This window comes from Microtus ochrogaster, unplaced genomic scaffold (assembly GCF_000317375.1).
Source record: "Microtus ochrogaster isolate Prairie Vole_2 unplaced genomic scaffold, MicOch1.0 UNK4, whole genome shotgun sequence".
NCBI lineage: Eukaryota > Metazoa > Chordata > Mammalia > Rodentia > Cricetidae > Microtus > Microtus ochrogaster.
In genome coordinates, this window is record NW_004949102.1 from 9,151,554 (window position 1) to 9,168,740 (window position 17,187).

General features: G+C 47.6%; 1 protein-coding gene across 2 annotated transcripts in view; it reads right to left on the bottom strand.

Moving 5' to 3' along the window:
- Positions 1 to 17,187, bottom strand: part of Plxna4 (plexin A4) — a 460,336-nt gene that overhangs the window by 359,326 nt on the left and 83,823 nt on the right. For both annotated transcript variants that reach the window (XM_013353255.2, XM_026788585.1), the window contains exon 3: positions 12,840 to 13,022. In XM_013353255.2, the coding sequence (XP_013208709.2) occupies positions 12,840 to 13,022 (183 nt within the window). The remainder of the gene's footprint in view (positions 1 to 12,839; positions 13,023 to 17,187) is intronic.

Sequence of the window (17,187 nt, forward strand, 5' to 3'; positions counted from 1 at the left end):
ATTGTCAGAGCATTCGGCAGCTAAATGGCTGTACTCTGTCATCATCTCTAGGCCAAAGTGGGCTTGAGTCAGAGGTAAACGGATTAGAGGGTGGGCTGCTAATTTCCCAGGGAGTGTAGAAGGGAAGTATAGGCTGTATCCAAGAGGGCTAGAGCCCAGGGGCATTAGCCCCAGGCTTCGGCTGCAGAGAGAAGGCTGTGCATGGTCCTGAGCATTTGTGGGCCACATGGCTATACCAGGTGACTGTGGCTGTATCAGCCAAGTCCGTCCATGTGCACACTTCTGAGGATGAGTCCTCCAGGGCTGGGGAGGAGGGGGAGGAGAATCCGTGATGCAGAAGAAACCACATGCAAAGATACGTCGTGATGCATAAGAAAGCATGTACCAGCACGTGCGTGTTGACCCGAAAACGTGAAGAGCTCAGAAAGAACCAGAGCGCACCTCCTAGCACAGGTGTGGACTTCGCCAGGGCCCTCGCAGTGCTGTTACTGGCTCAGTGGCGAGCATGCGTATCTTGTGTTCCAGTGAATGTTGTTCCAGTGCTTCCTCGGGCATCATCGATGCTGTGCAAGTTAAATAAATACACTTTGGCCAAAAATTTGGCAGCCCAAGAAATAAACTTAAGAGGTAAAAGTCCACTTTTCTCAATCTGCACGCTGGCTCCCTCCGCTTCAGGTTTCAACACCGTTAGAACCATGTTCTAGGTTCTGACTGACAGCTAGCTTTAGGTTCCCATCCCCAGAAAGGCAGCAAGCGGGAAATGTCCTAGTGACATCCAGAGTGGATTTCTGGAAAATCATGATCAACTGAGGCAGTTCAGAGGGAAAGTGAGAGGATCTTTGCAAGTTACATTACTTAGGAAAAATTAATTTGGGTGGTTCTATTTAATTGTAGGTAAAAGAAATGATTCAATAAATTTGGATAATTTAGTTACCCAAAAGACATCTGCTGAACACAATCTAATCATTGCATTTTAGTCAGAACACACCCTCAATCTCAAAGAAAACTAAATTTGGGGAGATACAAACATCCAGAGCCTGACTAATGGAAGAAAATGAACAATTTCAGTACCATTTCGGGAGGCAAAAAAAAAAAAAGTAAATTAACAACAAGCTTTGAGAAATCAGTTTAATAAAAATATCTGCAGTGCAGTATCTGGAGTTGATGGCACACCGTGGCCATACCCTCCCCTTTAGAAAAATTTTCTCCAGTTTGAGCCACGAGTTCTTTAACTCCAGAAACACCTAGCACATCCTAGAGCAATGTGCTATTCCCAGCCCGAAGGCTGATGTTCATGCCACGAAGACTTGCAGCAAGCTGTACTGACAAACGCTCTTCTCTGTCCTCACCTCAGCCTACCCCACATCCACGGCAAGCCCCTTCCTCTGGTGGTTTTAGTCTTCCTTCTCAATCTGGCCTGGTCAGCAAACTAGAGGACATGCAGCCACTTCTCTCTCTGTCATGAGATGGGCATATCCCACACAGGACCTTAGTTTCTGTCCCCCAACAAAGTGGAGCAAACCTTCTGCCAGCCTTCGGTGCCTATGAACAGGAGCTGGGAATAACCTTTGTTGCTGCAAGTTGCATAAATTTGGGAATCATTTCTTACCTCATCCTAACTTAGCCTAAGCTAGCTGATACACCCTTACAAACCTGCACAGGCAGATACTGCAAAACAGTAACTACTTACAGTCAATCTCCAAATATATTTTTTCAACCTGCATGGGCTTATATGTCCTTAAGCAATCTGGTGATCCTGTGTTCTCATGAGAGGAAGTGTTTATATCAAGAAAGAAAGAGCGGCTATATCAATGAGCCGTGTTTTCCATTTGAAGAATGTGAGCACGCCCTTTTTAATTTATTTCATTTTGCTGGATAACACATTCCTTTTAGAAAAGAAAGCTCCGCTACGAATGTTGAAGCTTATTTCCTGTAATTTCTGGGTAATCAAGATGTGACTAAATACAAATTCAAATTGGTAACATGGATTCATCACAAGGCCATTAATTCCAGAAATGGATTGTTCATTTTAAAAAGTGCTCGCTGGCTTTCTTTAATAAAGCTACATTCGCCCATGCAAAAGCCCATCAACTTCAGCAGGTGTAGAAGCCCAGAGCCTCGCTGAAGCAGAGAAGCAATGTCAGTCCAACCAGCATCTCATACCCTGTAGCCCTGTACATACCAGGTGGGATCTAGTGTCCCAGAAGTCACACTTGCTCCAGCCAGCTGGGCGCCGAGGGCCATTTATATGCAAGGTCAGGTCCACACAGGGTTTAGCCCATCCTGCTCAATTAAGCCTCACTGGACCTAAGTAAGACTCATCTGAGTCAGGCTTATAAGCATCTTTTCCTCTTCCTAATCAGGCATGACCGGAAAAAGGCCCAGAACAAATTTGATCATAAACACTAAATAAGATATTCCGGGATGGGGAGAGAGCTTAGTGGTAGCGAGTTTGCCTCTCTGTGTGCAGGGCTCTTGGTTCAACCTCCAGCATCAGAAAGAATGTTATGTAAATAGATGCATCTATATATGCTAACTTGATGCACTGAAATAGGATTGCGGTCACATGCAACTTCTTTAAAGCCTCCTTGTCCATCAAGAAGAACACCTGTAGTAGGGGAATCTTTTTTTTTTTCCTCATAAGAAATCAGGTGCATTCAATGCTCTACGGGAAAGGTAGAATTTAATTATCGCAGGAGAAAATTTTGATAACTTATTAGAAAGACTAAGTAAAGAAGAAATCTCAAAGTTGGATGGAAGGGATGGGATGGAAGTCCTGGGAGAAGTTACAGGAGGGGGGTGAATATGTTCAAAATACATAGTAAAAACTTTTCAAAGAATCAATAAAAATGCTGCTTTAAAAAGGCCAGTATAAAGTTAAGTTATTGTCCTACAAATCTTTTAGCATCATCACTTTTGACAATGCACACTCACAGGAGCATAAGTGCTTGCACACACACACACACACACACACACACACACACATATACATATACATCTGTGCACGCACTAACCCACAGTATAGATAAGATGCCCACAACAGTCCAGGTGTCATGCTGCTAGGAACTCAACAACTTACATCTGAGTGTCCCATGAGGATGACCAGAAGTACCAGGATCGGGCTTTCGTTCTACACACAACACTGAGAGCAAGTGGCAAGGTGGCTTTGGTACTCTCCTGTCTTCTAATGCCCAGCTATTCCGAGACACACTCCACTGTGACCAGTGCCTCAGCCCTAGCCCCTCCCATCGATATTGGTGGGGAAGGAGCTATGGGTGGAGAAGCAGAAATCTACCAACAGTGTGACCCTCTAATAGATCAGCTCTTTGCCAACTTATCCTAAGGGTACCGAATGTACTCAGCAGTCCAACCACACAGACCTGAGCCTCCACCCTGCTGCTTCAGGAACAGAGGATATGAGAAGTGTGGTCTCCCTCTCTTTACTTAACAAGCCTCAGACTTCCTCATGAATAGTGGAGGCCATGCACAATGGACAGTGAGCATGGGATGTAGAGATTATGTTGCTCCTTCAGAGCCCCTGCAGACATAAGACATGTACATTTGGCTTTAAAAACATTTATAGAAATAACTGTGTAGGCCTGGGTGTGTGACGTAGTAGGTAGGATACTTGCCTAGCATACACAAAGCTCTAGGTTCCATTCCCAGCACTGCGTAAAACCAGTCACGACGATGCAGGTCTATAATCCCAGCACTTTGGAGGTAGAGGCAGAAGGACCAGAAGTCCAAGGTCATCCTTACCTACATAGTAAGTCTGAGGCCAGACTGGCCTTCACTAGACCCTGTCTCAAAATAAGAAACAAACAAACAAACAAATAAATTTTAAAGGGATTTGCAAATGCATTTCTGAAATGTATGTAGTCTCTTTACCACCGACTCGCAAGGCCCCCTCCAGTCACACAGTCTGTGGAGGCCTCGTGTAGTCATGGCTGCCTTCGACCTTGTTAAACCCACATCAGTCCTGACAGATGGGTGAAGATCAGGCCTGGGAGTAGATCTTCCATACGTTAAAATGACAATGCTGAAGATGTCAGGGATGAGAGGAAGTGAGGAGAGCCTGGAAGGTGTGGAGGAATGTACCCAAGAATTTGGGGATCAAGCAGGGCATTTAGAAAAGGCAAGGCCGGCTGTCTAAAAGTGGCGAGATGCTCACCATGGCCAGCAGCCACAGGAAACTAGAACCACACAGGAACAGGACCGTGCGTCAGACCTCTGACCTTCACACCGCTGACATGGCTAAGTAGAGATGGCCATCTTCCAAAAGGGGAGAGACAGGGACCCTGGGTGACCTGCCACAGGCAAAAGAAGCAAGAGCCACAGCGTCCCAAGGAATGCTAAGTGGGAGTTTTAACCCTAAAGCAAAGACCGAGAAAGACTTGAGTGCATCCCAGGCCACAGGTTAAATGGTAAGACAAAAAGCAGAACTTGCTGCTTTCTTAAAACTATGGCTCTCCAGCCTCTCTCCTCCTCCCCCAGCCTCCTTCCTCCTCTCCCAGACTTGCTCAGCTTCCCCTAGCCTCCCTCCCCCTCCCCCAGCCTCCTTCCTCCTCCCCCAGACTCGCTCAGCCTCCCCCAGCCTCCTGAGGGTCTGAATGCAACAGCTCCTGGATAGAAAGCCATGCTGGAGGGAAGGAGACAGTAGAATGTGAATGGTCCCCATGTATAGGAAACTATTATTTCTCAGGATGGCACCCCTCCTCGGTATTGAACTTTAGTCAAGGCCCTTAGGGACTGAAAGCATGTAGGTGCAGTGAGATTCACTAAAGTGCTAAGCAGGACGTGTTTCCTCACCAGGTCTGACCATGGTACAGGGCTTTAGGCAGGGACAGTGATGAAGTGGGATGTATTGTTCTTAACATTGAGAATGAGAGGAATGGGCTGCTTCTGGGAGATGCATCTGCCACCCTGTGTATGTTAGACTAAAGAGGCAAGCATTTAGAGACAAGAAAACCCGTTATAAGTGTCCAAGTCAAAGCAGGGCAGAGAGAAGGTGCAAGGTTCTGATAAACGTGACCACATGGACCAGGTACACAAGCCAGGAAGACCACCTCCCTCAGGGTCCTGGAGTGAGACTCAGCCCACAGCCAAGAACTCAGCCAGAGGCAAAGCCCAGGGCTTTTCCTTATAAATGAGACAAGGGGCAAACTTTAGACTAAATATTCTAACCACAGGAGGATCAGTCCTTTCCACACGAACAAGAGGCTATATTATGTCCCCCAAAAGGAAATGATAAGGATCATATAATAAATACATGGGAAAACAGGTAAACGGATGATGTTTAGTCTAGTGAGTGCCCATCATACCCTCTTTCCTGTCAGCCAGCTACACACCTGACAAGAAGCCAGAAGCCCTAGTCAGGAGGCTGGGATCTTCACGACCAACAGAGCCCTTGATTGGAAGATTGGCCTTGGTCATATCCCTCACAAAGCTCCACTATCTCCCTAGGCGACTATCCCTGAACTTGCCCCTTCCACCGTGAGGGAAGTGTGGTACACTTGCTTTGGTCTCTGCCATCATCCTGACTCTCTATGTGTGTACCATCAAAGGTTCAGGATCCAGAAGACGGAGCAGAGTCTGGGACACTACTGTTCACTAAAAAATTAACTTGAAGACTGAAAAGTATTGGTTCTAGTCCCCGCAGTAGCCAGGACTTCAGTGTTAGTGTGCTAAATGGCCTCTGCAGTGACCCTTGGGAATCCCCACCATCTCCTGGTAGTCGTGGCCTAAAGTAACCCCTCCTCCTGAATGCGAACCCAGATGGTGGGCTTCCGATAGCCAAAGTTGGTAAAATGTCATTTCTGAATCAGATTCTAAAGAAAGTCTCTCTCTCTCTCTCTCTCTCTCTCTCTCTCTCTTCCTCCCTCCTTCTCTTTCTCCCTCCCTCCCTCTCCACCTCCCTCCATCTTCACCTCCCTCCCTTTCTCCCATTAATCTGGAGAATTAAGCTCTATGATTTGATTTGTTAGTGTGTACACAGCCTTCAAGGATGGGTCCACATAGAAGAGCTGACATTTCCAGTGAGGACCTGAGCAGCCCTAAAAGTGAGTCCTCTGCCATCCAAGCCTCGAGTCCTAAGATGACTGCAGTCCTACCCAGCATGTCACCTCAGCTTGATGGTGGTCATAAGCCAAGGACTCAGCTAAGCTGCACTGAGTTCCTAAACCCCCAAAACTATATGGCAACAAATATTGTTCTAAACCCTGGGCTTGGGGGTTGGAGAGAGTTTGCTACACATAGGGGAGCAATATGTTTGTGTCTCCTGGACCAGGACAGAAGGTCTGAAATCAGTGTGGGAGATAGTGCTGTAAAAAGTCACTGTGGTGGCTGGGAAGATGGCTCAGAGGTTAAGAACACTCACTGCTCTTCCAGAGGCCCTGAGTTCAATTTCCAGCAACCACACAATGACTCACAACCGTCTATAATGAGATCTGGTGCCCTCTTCTGGTGTGCAGGTGTGCCTGCAGGTAGAACACCAGGTACATAATAAGTAAATCTTAAAAAAAAAAAAAAAAACTCACTGTGGATGTTTTTACAATAAATCAAAGCTCCTAGGAAAACCACTATGACATCACCGAGAAGCAAGCCTGGCAGTCACATTCAGATGTGTCCTAAGAAGAAGAAGACCCTAAGCAGATCCCTAATGAAAACGTCAACAGGTCTGCTGTGACTCAATCCAGTTAATACTGCCTTCTCCATCAAAGTGGCCCAGGAAGTCAGAAACCTGTGGTGATGAATCCCTTCCATCCTTGATGTGGTCCCTGTCTGTACTGAGCCCCTAAGTACTATTCTCTTCCAATTGAGAGTCTAGCAGTGAAGAGCCCAGCAGGTAAGCGGAGCAACGGCAGCTGGGGCCTGCGTCTCTTGCCTTCTGCCTCTCCCTTCTTCCTCTGTACAGCGCGTCTCTCATCCTCTCCCATCTTTGTTGTCTTGGTTACATGGCCAGACTCCTAGTTTCCCTCCTAATGATATGTTCTAGCAAAGCATAATCTTTTACTTCAATTGCATGTGTCACTGGATAAATTCCTCCAGTGTGCCTGACATCTGGGTATCAGTTGTCTGAATGCATGCTATGATTTAGGGTGGTTCAGTGGCATTTTCTTCAATTTCGATGTCTTTGCATTTTAATGTGTGATCAGGATCTTACCACATAAATGGGTATACACACATACAATTCAAAGAAGTGACATGTGTATCAGTAACTTCTGAATTGGCAAAACTCATTTCTACCACCATCCTTCAGGCATGAACTCTAACACTGGTCTCCTAGGGAAGAGAATGACAGGTGCCCTAGAGGCACTGTTTGCTGGGGATCCCAGTGTGTGTCTGGAGCACCAAAATCCAACCATGGCTGTCAAACTGCCTTGAAGGGAGCTACAGAAGAGACCATAGTAAGGACATGCCCTATGCTTGTTTCAGTCACGTTTAAACGACCACTTGAGATCCCTTCCGAGGAAGTAGATGGACCCATGGGCAAATTCATGAAAAATGAGAGAAGGGAAGAAAATAAGACCAATGGAGAAATATTGATAAAAGGACGGTTGAGGACTTCATGATATCAAACACAAAATACATTGAAGAGGGCATTCGCCAAGTGGGTCGTTCTTCTTGCTTACTGGGTACAACATGAGGAGAAAGCTAAAAACATGGCAGAGATTGAGATGAGGTGAGAGGAATGCCCAGAAGCAGACAGGTCAACACAAGGCAAAATTATTCTGAAGAGCCAGGCTTGGGATGCTAGGCTCAGTGCCTAGTGGCAGAAGGGGCTCTGTTCCTGGTCAGAGGTGGGCCCAGAGGAGGGTCCTTGGCTGCAGCACCTTCAACCTCAGTTTCCCCATCTTGTGTATAAAGCATAGGTTAAAACTCATTAAGGTTTAATAGTAGCAAAATCCAGACTAAGACCTGGCCAACAATCAGCAGGCTTCTCAGAGGCTGCCCCCTCCCACTGGGGAAATGGCTCAGTACCAATCCTCCCGCGCTCTTTTCTTTTCTGTTCGTTCCTAACTTAGGCATACTCGCAATAGCAGCAGCTCAAGACGGAAAAGTACATAGCACAACCAGGCTGAACCGCCAATCCTGAATCAGCAAGGTCTGATGTCTACTCTGCTCCTGGTCAACACACGGCGCCTCAACACTGGGCTGCGCTAGATATCCGGACACTTTCTACATGGTATGAGTTCATTTTGTATTTTATTTATTAAAAGTTGGGGGGTTGTGTGTGTGTGCAAGTGTGCATGTGTATATGTGTGTGCCCACACGCACATGTCGTGGTGCATGTGTGGAGTGTGGAGTCAGTTCTCCCCCACTTCACGTGGGCTCCTGGGGACTGAACTCAGGGAATCAAGCTTGTATGGCAAGCATCATTACCCTCTGAGACACTTTGCCAATCTCCTGGTTTTATTTTTAATTAAAGTAGACTCAAATTTTCAGAGTTTAGAATTTGAAAAGAACTCCCAGATGTATTTGGGGAGTAGTGAAGCAGAACCGGAGCCTCAGATATGATACAACTGTGTGGTTGAGGCCCTACTGGCTCAAGTGCTCTCTCTCTCTCTCTCTCTCTCTCTCTCTCTCTCTCTCTCTCTCACACACGCACACGCACACGCACACGCACACGCACACGCACACATACGCACATAGCATTCAATCCCGAGAAGCTGTGCTCTGAATCACACCTAGTGTGAGTCCCCATGACCCACCTCAACTTGGGACTGGTTTCCCCCTAATAGGCCCAGGAACAAGTCCAGGAAACAAAAGATGATGAAATCAAAGGAAAACCAGAATGCTGAGCTTCGGCATTCCCCTTTCTCTCCATCCTGATCCACAGAGATGTGAGAAAGCAGTCATCTGCTGCCACGAACAGGCCCCACCCCGCTGCCGCGCCTCCCAATCCAGGCTGGGCTGTATCCCCCGAACCAAGAGCCAGATGAAACTTCGCCTCCGTCAAGTCGCTTCTTGCAGGTATTTGAACACCGCCAGGAGCGACAGGAATACAGGCACAGAGCAGAAAGAGCCAGAGCTCTGTTTAACCAACACTGGTGAGTGCTCCGCCCCTTAGCTAGGAACAGTGTACGGCAGCAGAGAAAGCACTTGGGAAAAAACACAAGCACAGAACGAAAGGAGCGATCACACCTCCAGCGGAAGTTTGTGATGTTGTGGCTCACGAGGAACGTCAGTCTCTCCCTCTGTTGTCAGGCAGCCTTTCAGTGCTGATCAGCAGCTATGAAATACGATCACTTAGTGAAGGGAGAGCGTCAGAAAGGACTGTGGCGGAGATATTTAAGCAAACAGATTTTTAATCTAGATACCCCAACATTCACACAGACACCCTAAAGCAAGTCAAGATGGTGTTTGCTTCGTGGATTTTGCCTGCAGATGAAATTTTAACAGGCTGTGGGTTCCTCTGAGTTCCTGGGCACCTCCTGATGATTTCGGCATTGATATGACAGATTTCTTAACAGAACATGCCTTTTATGTTCACCACAGGGAAAGTCTTCCAAATGCACACACATACACGCACACACGTACACACACACACACACACACACACACACACACCAGAGAACACAAAGACATCCAAATTGGCACTTTCCTCACCTCCTTTCCCCTTGCCTCATGGGATGCGCACTCGAGGAGTGAAATTATGGTCATCAAAGGCAAGGCTGCGAATAATTGGAACCCATACCTTTCAAACAAAATGAAAAGTCAGTCATTTCGAGGGCAGCCTATGGATAGTTGGAGTCTAGCTCTTGGGTCTCTAAAGCCCACAGCCAACTTCCCTTACTCTCAGCAACCACCAGAGCCCCTTTCCGCCCACCTTGCCCACTTCACGTCCCTTGTCAGGGGGCAAGGATTTCTGAAAGGCCCTTGTACACTCAGGAGATTATTACAGGCTAGAAGACGCCAGCTCTGTAATTACGGCTGCTGTATGATTGTCATTATTCTCACACCCTGGGCTCGGTGGCTCACAAAACTTGCTGCAAAGTTCAGCGGCAACCTCCAGCCAGCTATGGCTGGGCTTCTGCCCAGAAAGGTGGCAGCAGGTCTGATAACCTCTGAGAAAAAGCAAATCAGAGTTATTGCACGGGAAGGGGTGTGGCGCCCTGGAGCTACCGGCGGTGGGAAATTCTATTGTCTAGGAAAATAAACAAATGGGCCACTTTCACTTTTTATTATTTCTAACAACAGACACGGCAGTCCTGCTTTCCTTTTCCAGCCCAGACTGTCCCCTGGGCTGGCTGTGCTGAGTCTGCAGAAGCAGACACCAGGCTTGAGCAAAGCTATTAAAGCAGCTGCCACTCTGAACCCATGGAGCAGAAACTTTGGCTGCCTGGGTGGTACGTCCCCCACTCCCCGCCCCTGCCCAGGGGAAGGGTCAGCTCATTCCCCCTATGTAACACCTCTACCCCTAGCTTTCAAATAGTTATGCCTCGCCAGCCCCACACCACCGCTCTGGAAATTAAATATAACATCTCGGGTGGCTCAAGCTGGACCGTTCTTATACAAACCCACCCAAGGGGAAGATGGGAAATGCCAGTCTGCATGTGGCTGAGAATGCCCCCAAGTTTCCCATTAGGTGTTGCCTGTCACCCATGCATGGCTGTGCCTCTACATTCCCCCAGAAGGATGGTGTCCATGCATTTGCTTACACAGGCTCCTGGGGTGTGCTTACACCCTCTCACGGGAGCAGTGTGATATGGAATATCAGTGGCAGGGGACAGGTTTCTGCACTGTTCTAAATCATCTCAGATTTACAGAGCAGTCGAGTCTAAAAAAAAAGTATATTTTTACCAATAACTGTCTGTTCTGTTATGTGCAAAGAACTCTCCACATTCCTGTCACTGGTGACACAGTCTAAACAACTCCAGAAATGACACAAAATTACCCCTCATCCAGAGGCTATTCTGTCTGGACAGCTAGTCTGAGCTTCCATGGGTAACAGTCTTTTAGGGTGAAGAAAGATGCTTCTTCATTGTATTAATATGGGGCTCACCAGAGAAAGGAGTGAAAGCACCCCAAAGTGCTTGTGGACTTACTCTCCATAGTGTTTATTCCCCGTGGGAGCGGATGGAGCCAGCCAATAGACCCGTCATGGCATGAATTGTATATGGTGATTGTATTGGACAGTGACTTAGCTCTATCACAAAATATGCAAGGCAATTGACTTATAAAGACAGAAAGTGTTCACAATTAGAAGGTTCCAGTTTAATTTCACTTGGCCTCTCTGTTTTGGGAGAATGTAAGTTGACACAACAAGACAGCAGTGGCATGCAATGGGGAAAGAATTTACAGCAGAAGTCGGTAAGCAAATGAGGAAAAGAGAGAGCGAGAGGCAGGCAGAGAGAAATGATGGTATGGGATCAGGCCATTCCATTCAAGGGCAAGACCTGATGACCACTGGGCATTGTACCATCCCCCACCTCCGAAAGGTTTCATCTTCTGGCAGGGCCAAGCATTTCACAGATGATCCAAACTATAACATGACTCTGGGATTTAGAACTCACCTTTCCAGCAAGTGAATAATAGTGAAAACAGAGCCCTTCTGGAGAGCCTGTGAGAGGGATTCCATAATGCATGACACAGAACGGGCAGGGACCCGGGAAATATAATTCTTGAGGATGTACAGACAATGGGTAGATTATCTTTCAGCTGTGGCACTGAAGACAGGACATGAGATTAGGCACACAGTACCGTGTGTGCTTTCTTCGGAACACCATGGCACTTTATTGGCAGATCCTATTGTCTTTCCCAGATATTCAATAATTATCTATACACCCACCACTCACTCCTGATCCTGTCTCATATGCCCTCCATGCTGCTACATTCCAGATATACAACCTATGCTTGAATACCAACTCCACATGAAGGAGTATTTATTGACTGTAGTGTTATGTAGTAAGACAGCAGAATAGGCACAGCCTTCTAAACTTGCATAGACTACGTACTCACAACCATTCAGAGTTAATGCCAAGAACACATCAAAGGAGGGATCAAGGTTCAGTCATCATTATTTTACTTAGTCTGAATCTCACAATGTTTGGAAAATGCCAGGGAAGCCTACATAAGACAAACTAAAGAGCAACTAATAACCAGCCAACAGAAAGCAGGACCTCTGGTTTCCGGAGTTAGAAGACCTAACCCATCAAAGATAGCTCACAATAGACCACTTCCACCTCCCTTGAGGATCCATGGCTGAGAATATTTCTGAATGGCCAAGTATAGCCAATGCTGCCAGAGGGCCAAGGTTGCCCATTGTGCCAAGACAAGGGTCACAGGTCAAGTTCCCAGACCCTACGATTCCATCCATGCGTAAGCCACTTCTGTGTCTCCACTGCAGCCATGGTGTCCTCCTCGCGCAAGCTGGCTCTTAGTCCCATTAGCCGCTCTCAAGCAGGTCTGCACATTGCTCCATCTGTTCCCTGAATGGATTCCAGATGGAGGCACCAGCCCATAAGGGCTGGAACAAGGGGAACAGGCACAGCCCTCCCCCCCCAGTCCACCTTCTCCAGCCACCTAGACTTAATAGAGCCCTTGCCTAAGGGCACAAGGCGAAGCAGAACAGAATAAACCATTTGGAACCACCTAGCAAGGCTGGGCTAACAAGTCTCATGTGCACGCCAGCTTTCAGCAAGGGTGAATCCACCCACTCATGCAGCTCGATTCCCACGACAACCTACAAATGAAGGCAGAGAGAAGTCACACGACTTCTATAACCTCAACAACGGAGTGTCTCCTCAAATCTGTCTTCCACCAGGCCCACGACAGTGAAACGCTTGCAGGGACAGACAGTCTGTGCAACAATCAAAACGACCGCACCTCATTCCTACCTTCTTTAGCTTGCCACTTTTGGTGCCCACGAAGGCCAGAGAGTGATTCTTGTAGACATACGCGATGACGGAAGTCATACGGTCCCTGTCCTCCGTGAAGACCGGGATGCCACGTACCATTTCAGACACTCCCAGAGGGGCATTCATATCCAAGCCACAGAAGTTGTCATCAATGGTTAGGAGCTGAAAATTAAATGGGGGAAAATTAGAAAAGAGCATGGGGGGACACGACAAAGGGGGGAAGGCGGAAAACGCTGGAACTAGAAGATTCCTTAGCAATAGCAATAGACTATTTGTTCCAAATCTCCATTTATTTATTTACTTTTTGCTTGAGACATTCAGCAGTAGAGGAGCTGGATGGTTTGTCCTGATTCCCCAGGTAGACAGCTGCAAGCCAATAGCAATAGCACAGACCCTGGAAGGTGCTTTTCACCCCATACCACCGCATCTCCTCTACCCCTACTAAGTGTTAGCCTAGTTCACTTGACTGTCCACCTCCACCATCGCATGGAAAGTTCGGGGCTAGCACCCTGCATGGGCTACCAACCCCTGGACTCTGGTGTAAGAGAGAAGCAACCTCCATGACTGTGTCTAAACACCGGCTTTGGAGACGATGTGCTAGTGAGGGCTTGAGAAAAGAGAAGGAAGCCTGAACACTTAAAGTGTGGCCAACAGGAGCACAGAGACATACCCAAGTGATCGGCAAAGGGCAAGGGTTCAAAGGAGCAAAGCTTGTATCTGCCCAGGCTGCTGCTCTCAGGGTCCCCGTCTCCTAGAGCACAGTGAAGAGGGGCAGCTGTAGCCTTGTCAGACCTATAGCAACCATCCCCTGAACAGGATCTGTGAGTCAAGGTCCCCACATCAGAGGACCCCTTGGATAATCGCCTGGGAAACAGCCTGATGTCATGTGAGTTATAGAAAAGCCATTAAGAAGGAAGGTACCTGGTCTTGGGCTTCCCCAAACATCTCATTGTCAAACCAGTCTACACTGCTGAGCACTTTCTAAACGGGAGGCTCTTCAACAGCCTGCGATACAAATGACCCAACTTTTCTCCAGACTCCAAGAAAATATAACCTCCAGGGGTCAGGAGGAAGGGGTCCCTGTGTCAGTTTCTCAGTCTTTCCACTCAGCCTATATACCCTTTACATGCCAGACTTACGGTTACTTCCAATATAGGGGACCCCATGCAACAGTGGGGGCTCCCCTCTGGGTTCTGTTATGCCTAGGAGGGTAAAGACCTCTCCAGTGGCTGATGAGAGCTCTCATACTTCTCTCAAGCAGCTCTGGTTGGTCCAGGCTTCTTGACGGTGCTGGGAACTTATTATGGAACGTCACCGAATGACCTCAAAAGAGTTACTCTGTTGTCCTGTGCTCTCTAGTTCCCGTACTATAAAGCTGGAGGACATAGTCCCTGCCTTTTGATGGGCCACCATAAAGCCAATCAGGCTCAGGCCTGTAAACATCTTTGGACCTTCCTGAGAAGGGAGTGAAATAAAATACAAGGTGTCGCTTTTATAAAGGCTTAAATCCAGCCCAAGCAAGAGGCATCTGGGGAGCAGCTGGCAGGCTCTTGCCAACACAACCCTGTGAAAGTGGCCAGCTCAGCTCTCCAGGACCTAGGGGCTCTTCCACTCCCTGCCTGAAGGGGAGCAGGAATAGGCATCACGGACGGAGGACAGCAAACTGAGCCCTGCAAGTTCTGGAACCTCTCCCCTTCTTCCACATCTAGAACGCATGTCTGCCCCGTGCCTTTGGATACCTCCAGCCTCTGCTACAGGTATCTGGTCTAAGAGATCAGCACAAACAAAACCCTCCCCTTCCCCTCTAAAAACAAAAACAAGAAAAAAAAAACCACAGCAGTGAAGTTTATGATGAAGCTTCAAGATCTAGTCTCAGCTGCGTTTTTCTGCCTATCATGAGGAGAAAGGAGACGGGTGGTAGGTAAAAGACAGCTAAACAAGAGGGAGGGGAAGACCCAGGTTAGGAGGACATGATGCCTATTCCTTGTTAGACGCAACTATGGCAATCCTGCCAGGTTCCCAGGGCACCCTGGGGTGCCCAGAAGCCTCACAGTCCTTGAACATTGCTGATTCCAGTTCACAAAGGAAACGCAGCCCGAATTTTCTCAGCCGACGTTGTACCTCACAGATCCCCGCTACCAGCAGAGTTTGCTTTCTGCCCGTTTTGATCCTTCTTCCAGGTAGCTGAATCGGAACGATGATCTACTGTACACAAGGGAAAACTGAGGCAGGGAGCGAGGGAGCCCATGTGTCACAGTCCGCTACTGCCATCATCTCTACACATCCCCTACTTAGCCCGAGGCAGCGGGAAATGCAGGCTTCTCCACTTTTACCTCGAAAAGCATTTGAACGGCCACGGGTACCAAACAGTGTTTCCCCTTAGCTGAGTGGAACACAAACAAGTCGACTGTCACCTTGAAAACCAAACTACACATTCAGGCCACGGTACCACGAAGCCAGCCATGCTGCTAGAGGCAGAAAGTGGACTAGCTGTGAGCCTCTTTGGCTGCAGCTGGCCACAGCAAAGGGCCCCAAGTGAGGATGCTAGGGTAGCCCAGCCTGGCTGTCTGAGCTAGGGGCTCTGCTCTGGAGGCAGGGTTCTATCTCCACACCTGTCCCATGACACTCATCACCTACACGTCCTGCCCTAGTATTGCCCTTCAGCTCCAAGGGAGACTGAGGATACAGCTGAGGGCTCATGGATGACATGATGGGAAAACGACGCCCTCCACCCCTGGCTTCCCCAAGGCTCAGTTTTGCCCTCTGACTGAGACCCCAGGTGGTGAGGGTGTGATCCAGGAATGACCAAGCAGGGTTGCTGAGGTTCCCCAGCCATCCTGAGAAGTGACCTTTCTTAGTTTCCTCAAAGCTGAAGCACCTTGGGTTGGGATTTTTTTTCTTCCCACAGTGAAATACTGAGAAAAGATCAAAGGGCAAGGCTTCATAGCTGCTGAACTGCTTCTCTGAGGTGTTACTTGCTACTGCTGTCCTCTGAGGCCCACCTCCCTGGGGTGTCAATAGCAAGGTGGGGCCAGCATACTCAGATGGGGCAATGAAAAAGGCTACCTGTGACCTGGAAGCACTTCAGTGATGGAAGTTTTGTGGATTTGTTAGTGGAAATCCAGCCTGCAACAGAGGACTATGTTCCTCACAGACCAATAGCTGTGGGGAGCAGAGGTCCTTGCAGGCTCCTGAGCTGCAGCCTCAGGGCAATTACAGTCTGGGGAAAGGATCTGGAAGACTCTCTCTGCCCAAAGACTTGCAGATGCCCATAGAATGCAGATGCCTGTGCTCCAGGCTAATTGATGAAGGACTTGGGCAGGTGAGGATGCCATGCATTCCTGAGCTCCTGGGCGATGAGGGTATAGGGTATTTGCTCTGACCCTGACTGGGTCTTCCCCAGGGAAGTATTATTAGAGCCCCAGTCACAGGAACCAGGACAAGATTTAGCTGTAATCAGAAGTCTAGCTGTGCCTGCAAGCCCAGGCCTGGCCTCTCCCTCCAGTCCCACCACAAATGCCCGTGAGGAGGGTACCAGCACGATCCATCTTCCCCACGCACCCCATTTTGGGTGTGTGTGTGTGTGTGTGTGTGTGTGTTCATATGTGCATGTACACATAGGTCTAAATGGCATGTGGAAGCCACAGGTCAATATCAGGTATCGTCCTCAATTGCTTTCCACCTTATATTTAGAGACAGAGTCTCAGGGTCCCTGCCTGGACCTGAGTTCACCGATTCAGCTAACATCCCAGGGACTCTAACAGTGAGGCAAGGGAACGTGTTTTGAAGCATCTTTGAACTTTTAGCTTAGGTTCATAATAGGTTAAGACATACAAATGGTATACAGACGGGTAGATGGAGAGAAGGATGGACAGACAGATAGGAGGTAGGGGAATGGATAACCAAATAAAAGCTTTGCTTTCCCAGTAGTTAACAGTATAGAATCTAGGCAAATATGTGTATGTATATATATATACATATATATGTATATATATACATATATATATGCGTATGTGTATATACAAATAAATGGCAGAAGGACCAAGAGCAAGAAAATCTGAGTCCTAGGAGATAAGAAAGTACTGAATGCTCATGAAGGAGACAAGTTATGATAAAGAATATAAAGTTGTTTTTCTAGTTTGAATCTTGTCATGAATGTTTCATTTTTTGGTGTTGGATAAGTACATAAAGTCTATTTGATACTGAAAGTGAGAAATTTAATGTAAGTTTTATAGCTTCCATTCTGAATGCCAATTCTAAACAGATATAAGTTTGTTAAGTTGTATAAAATTTGGGTCTCATTGATTTTGGTGTGTTACACTTTGTA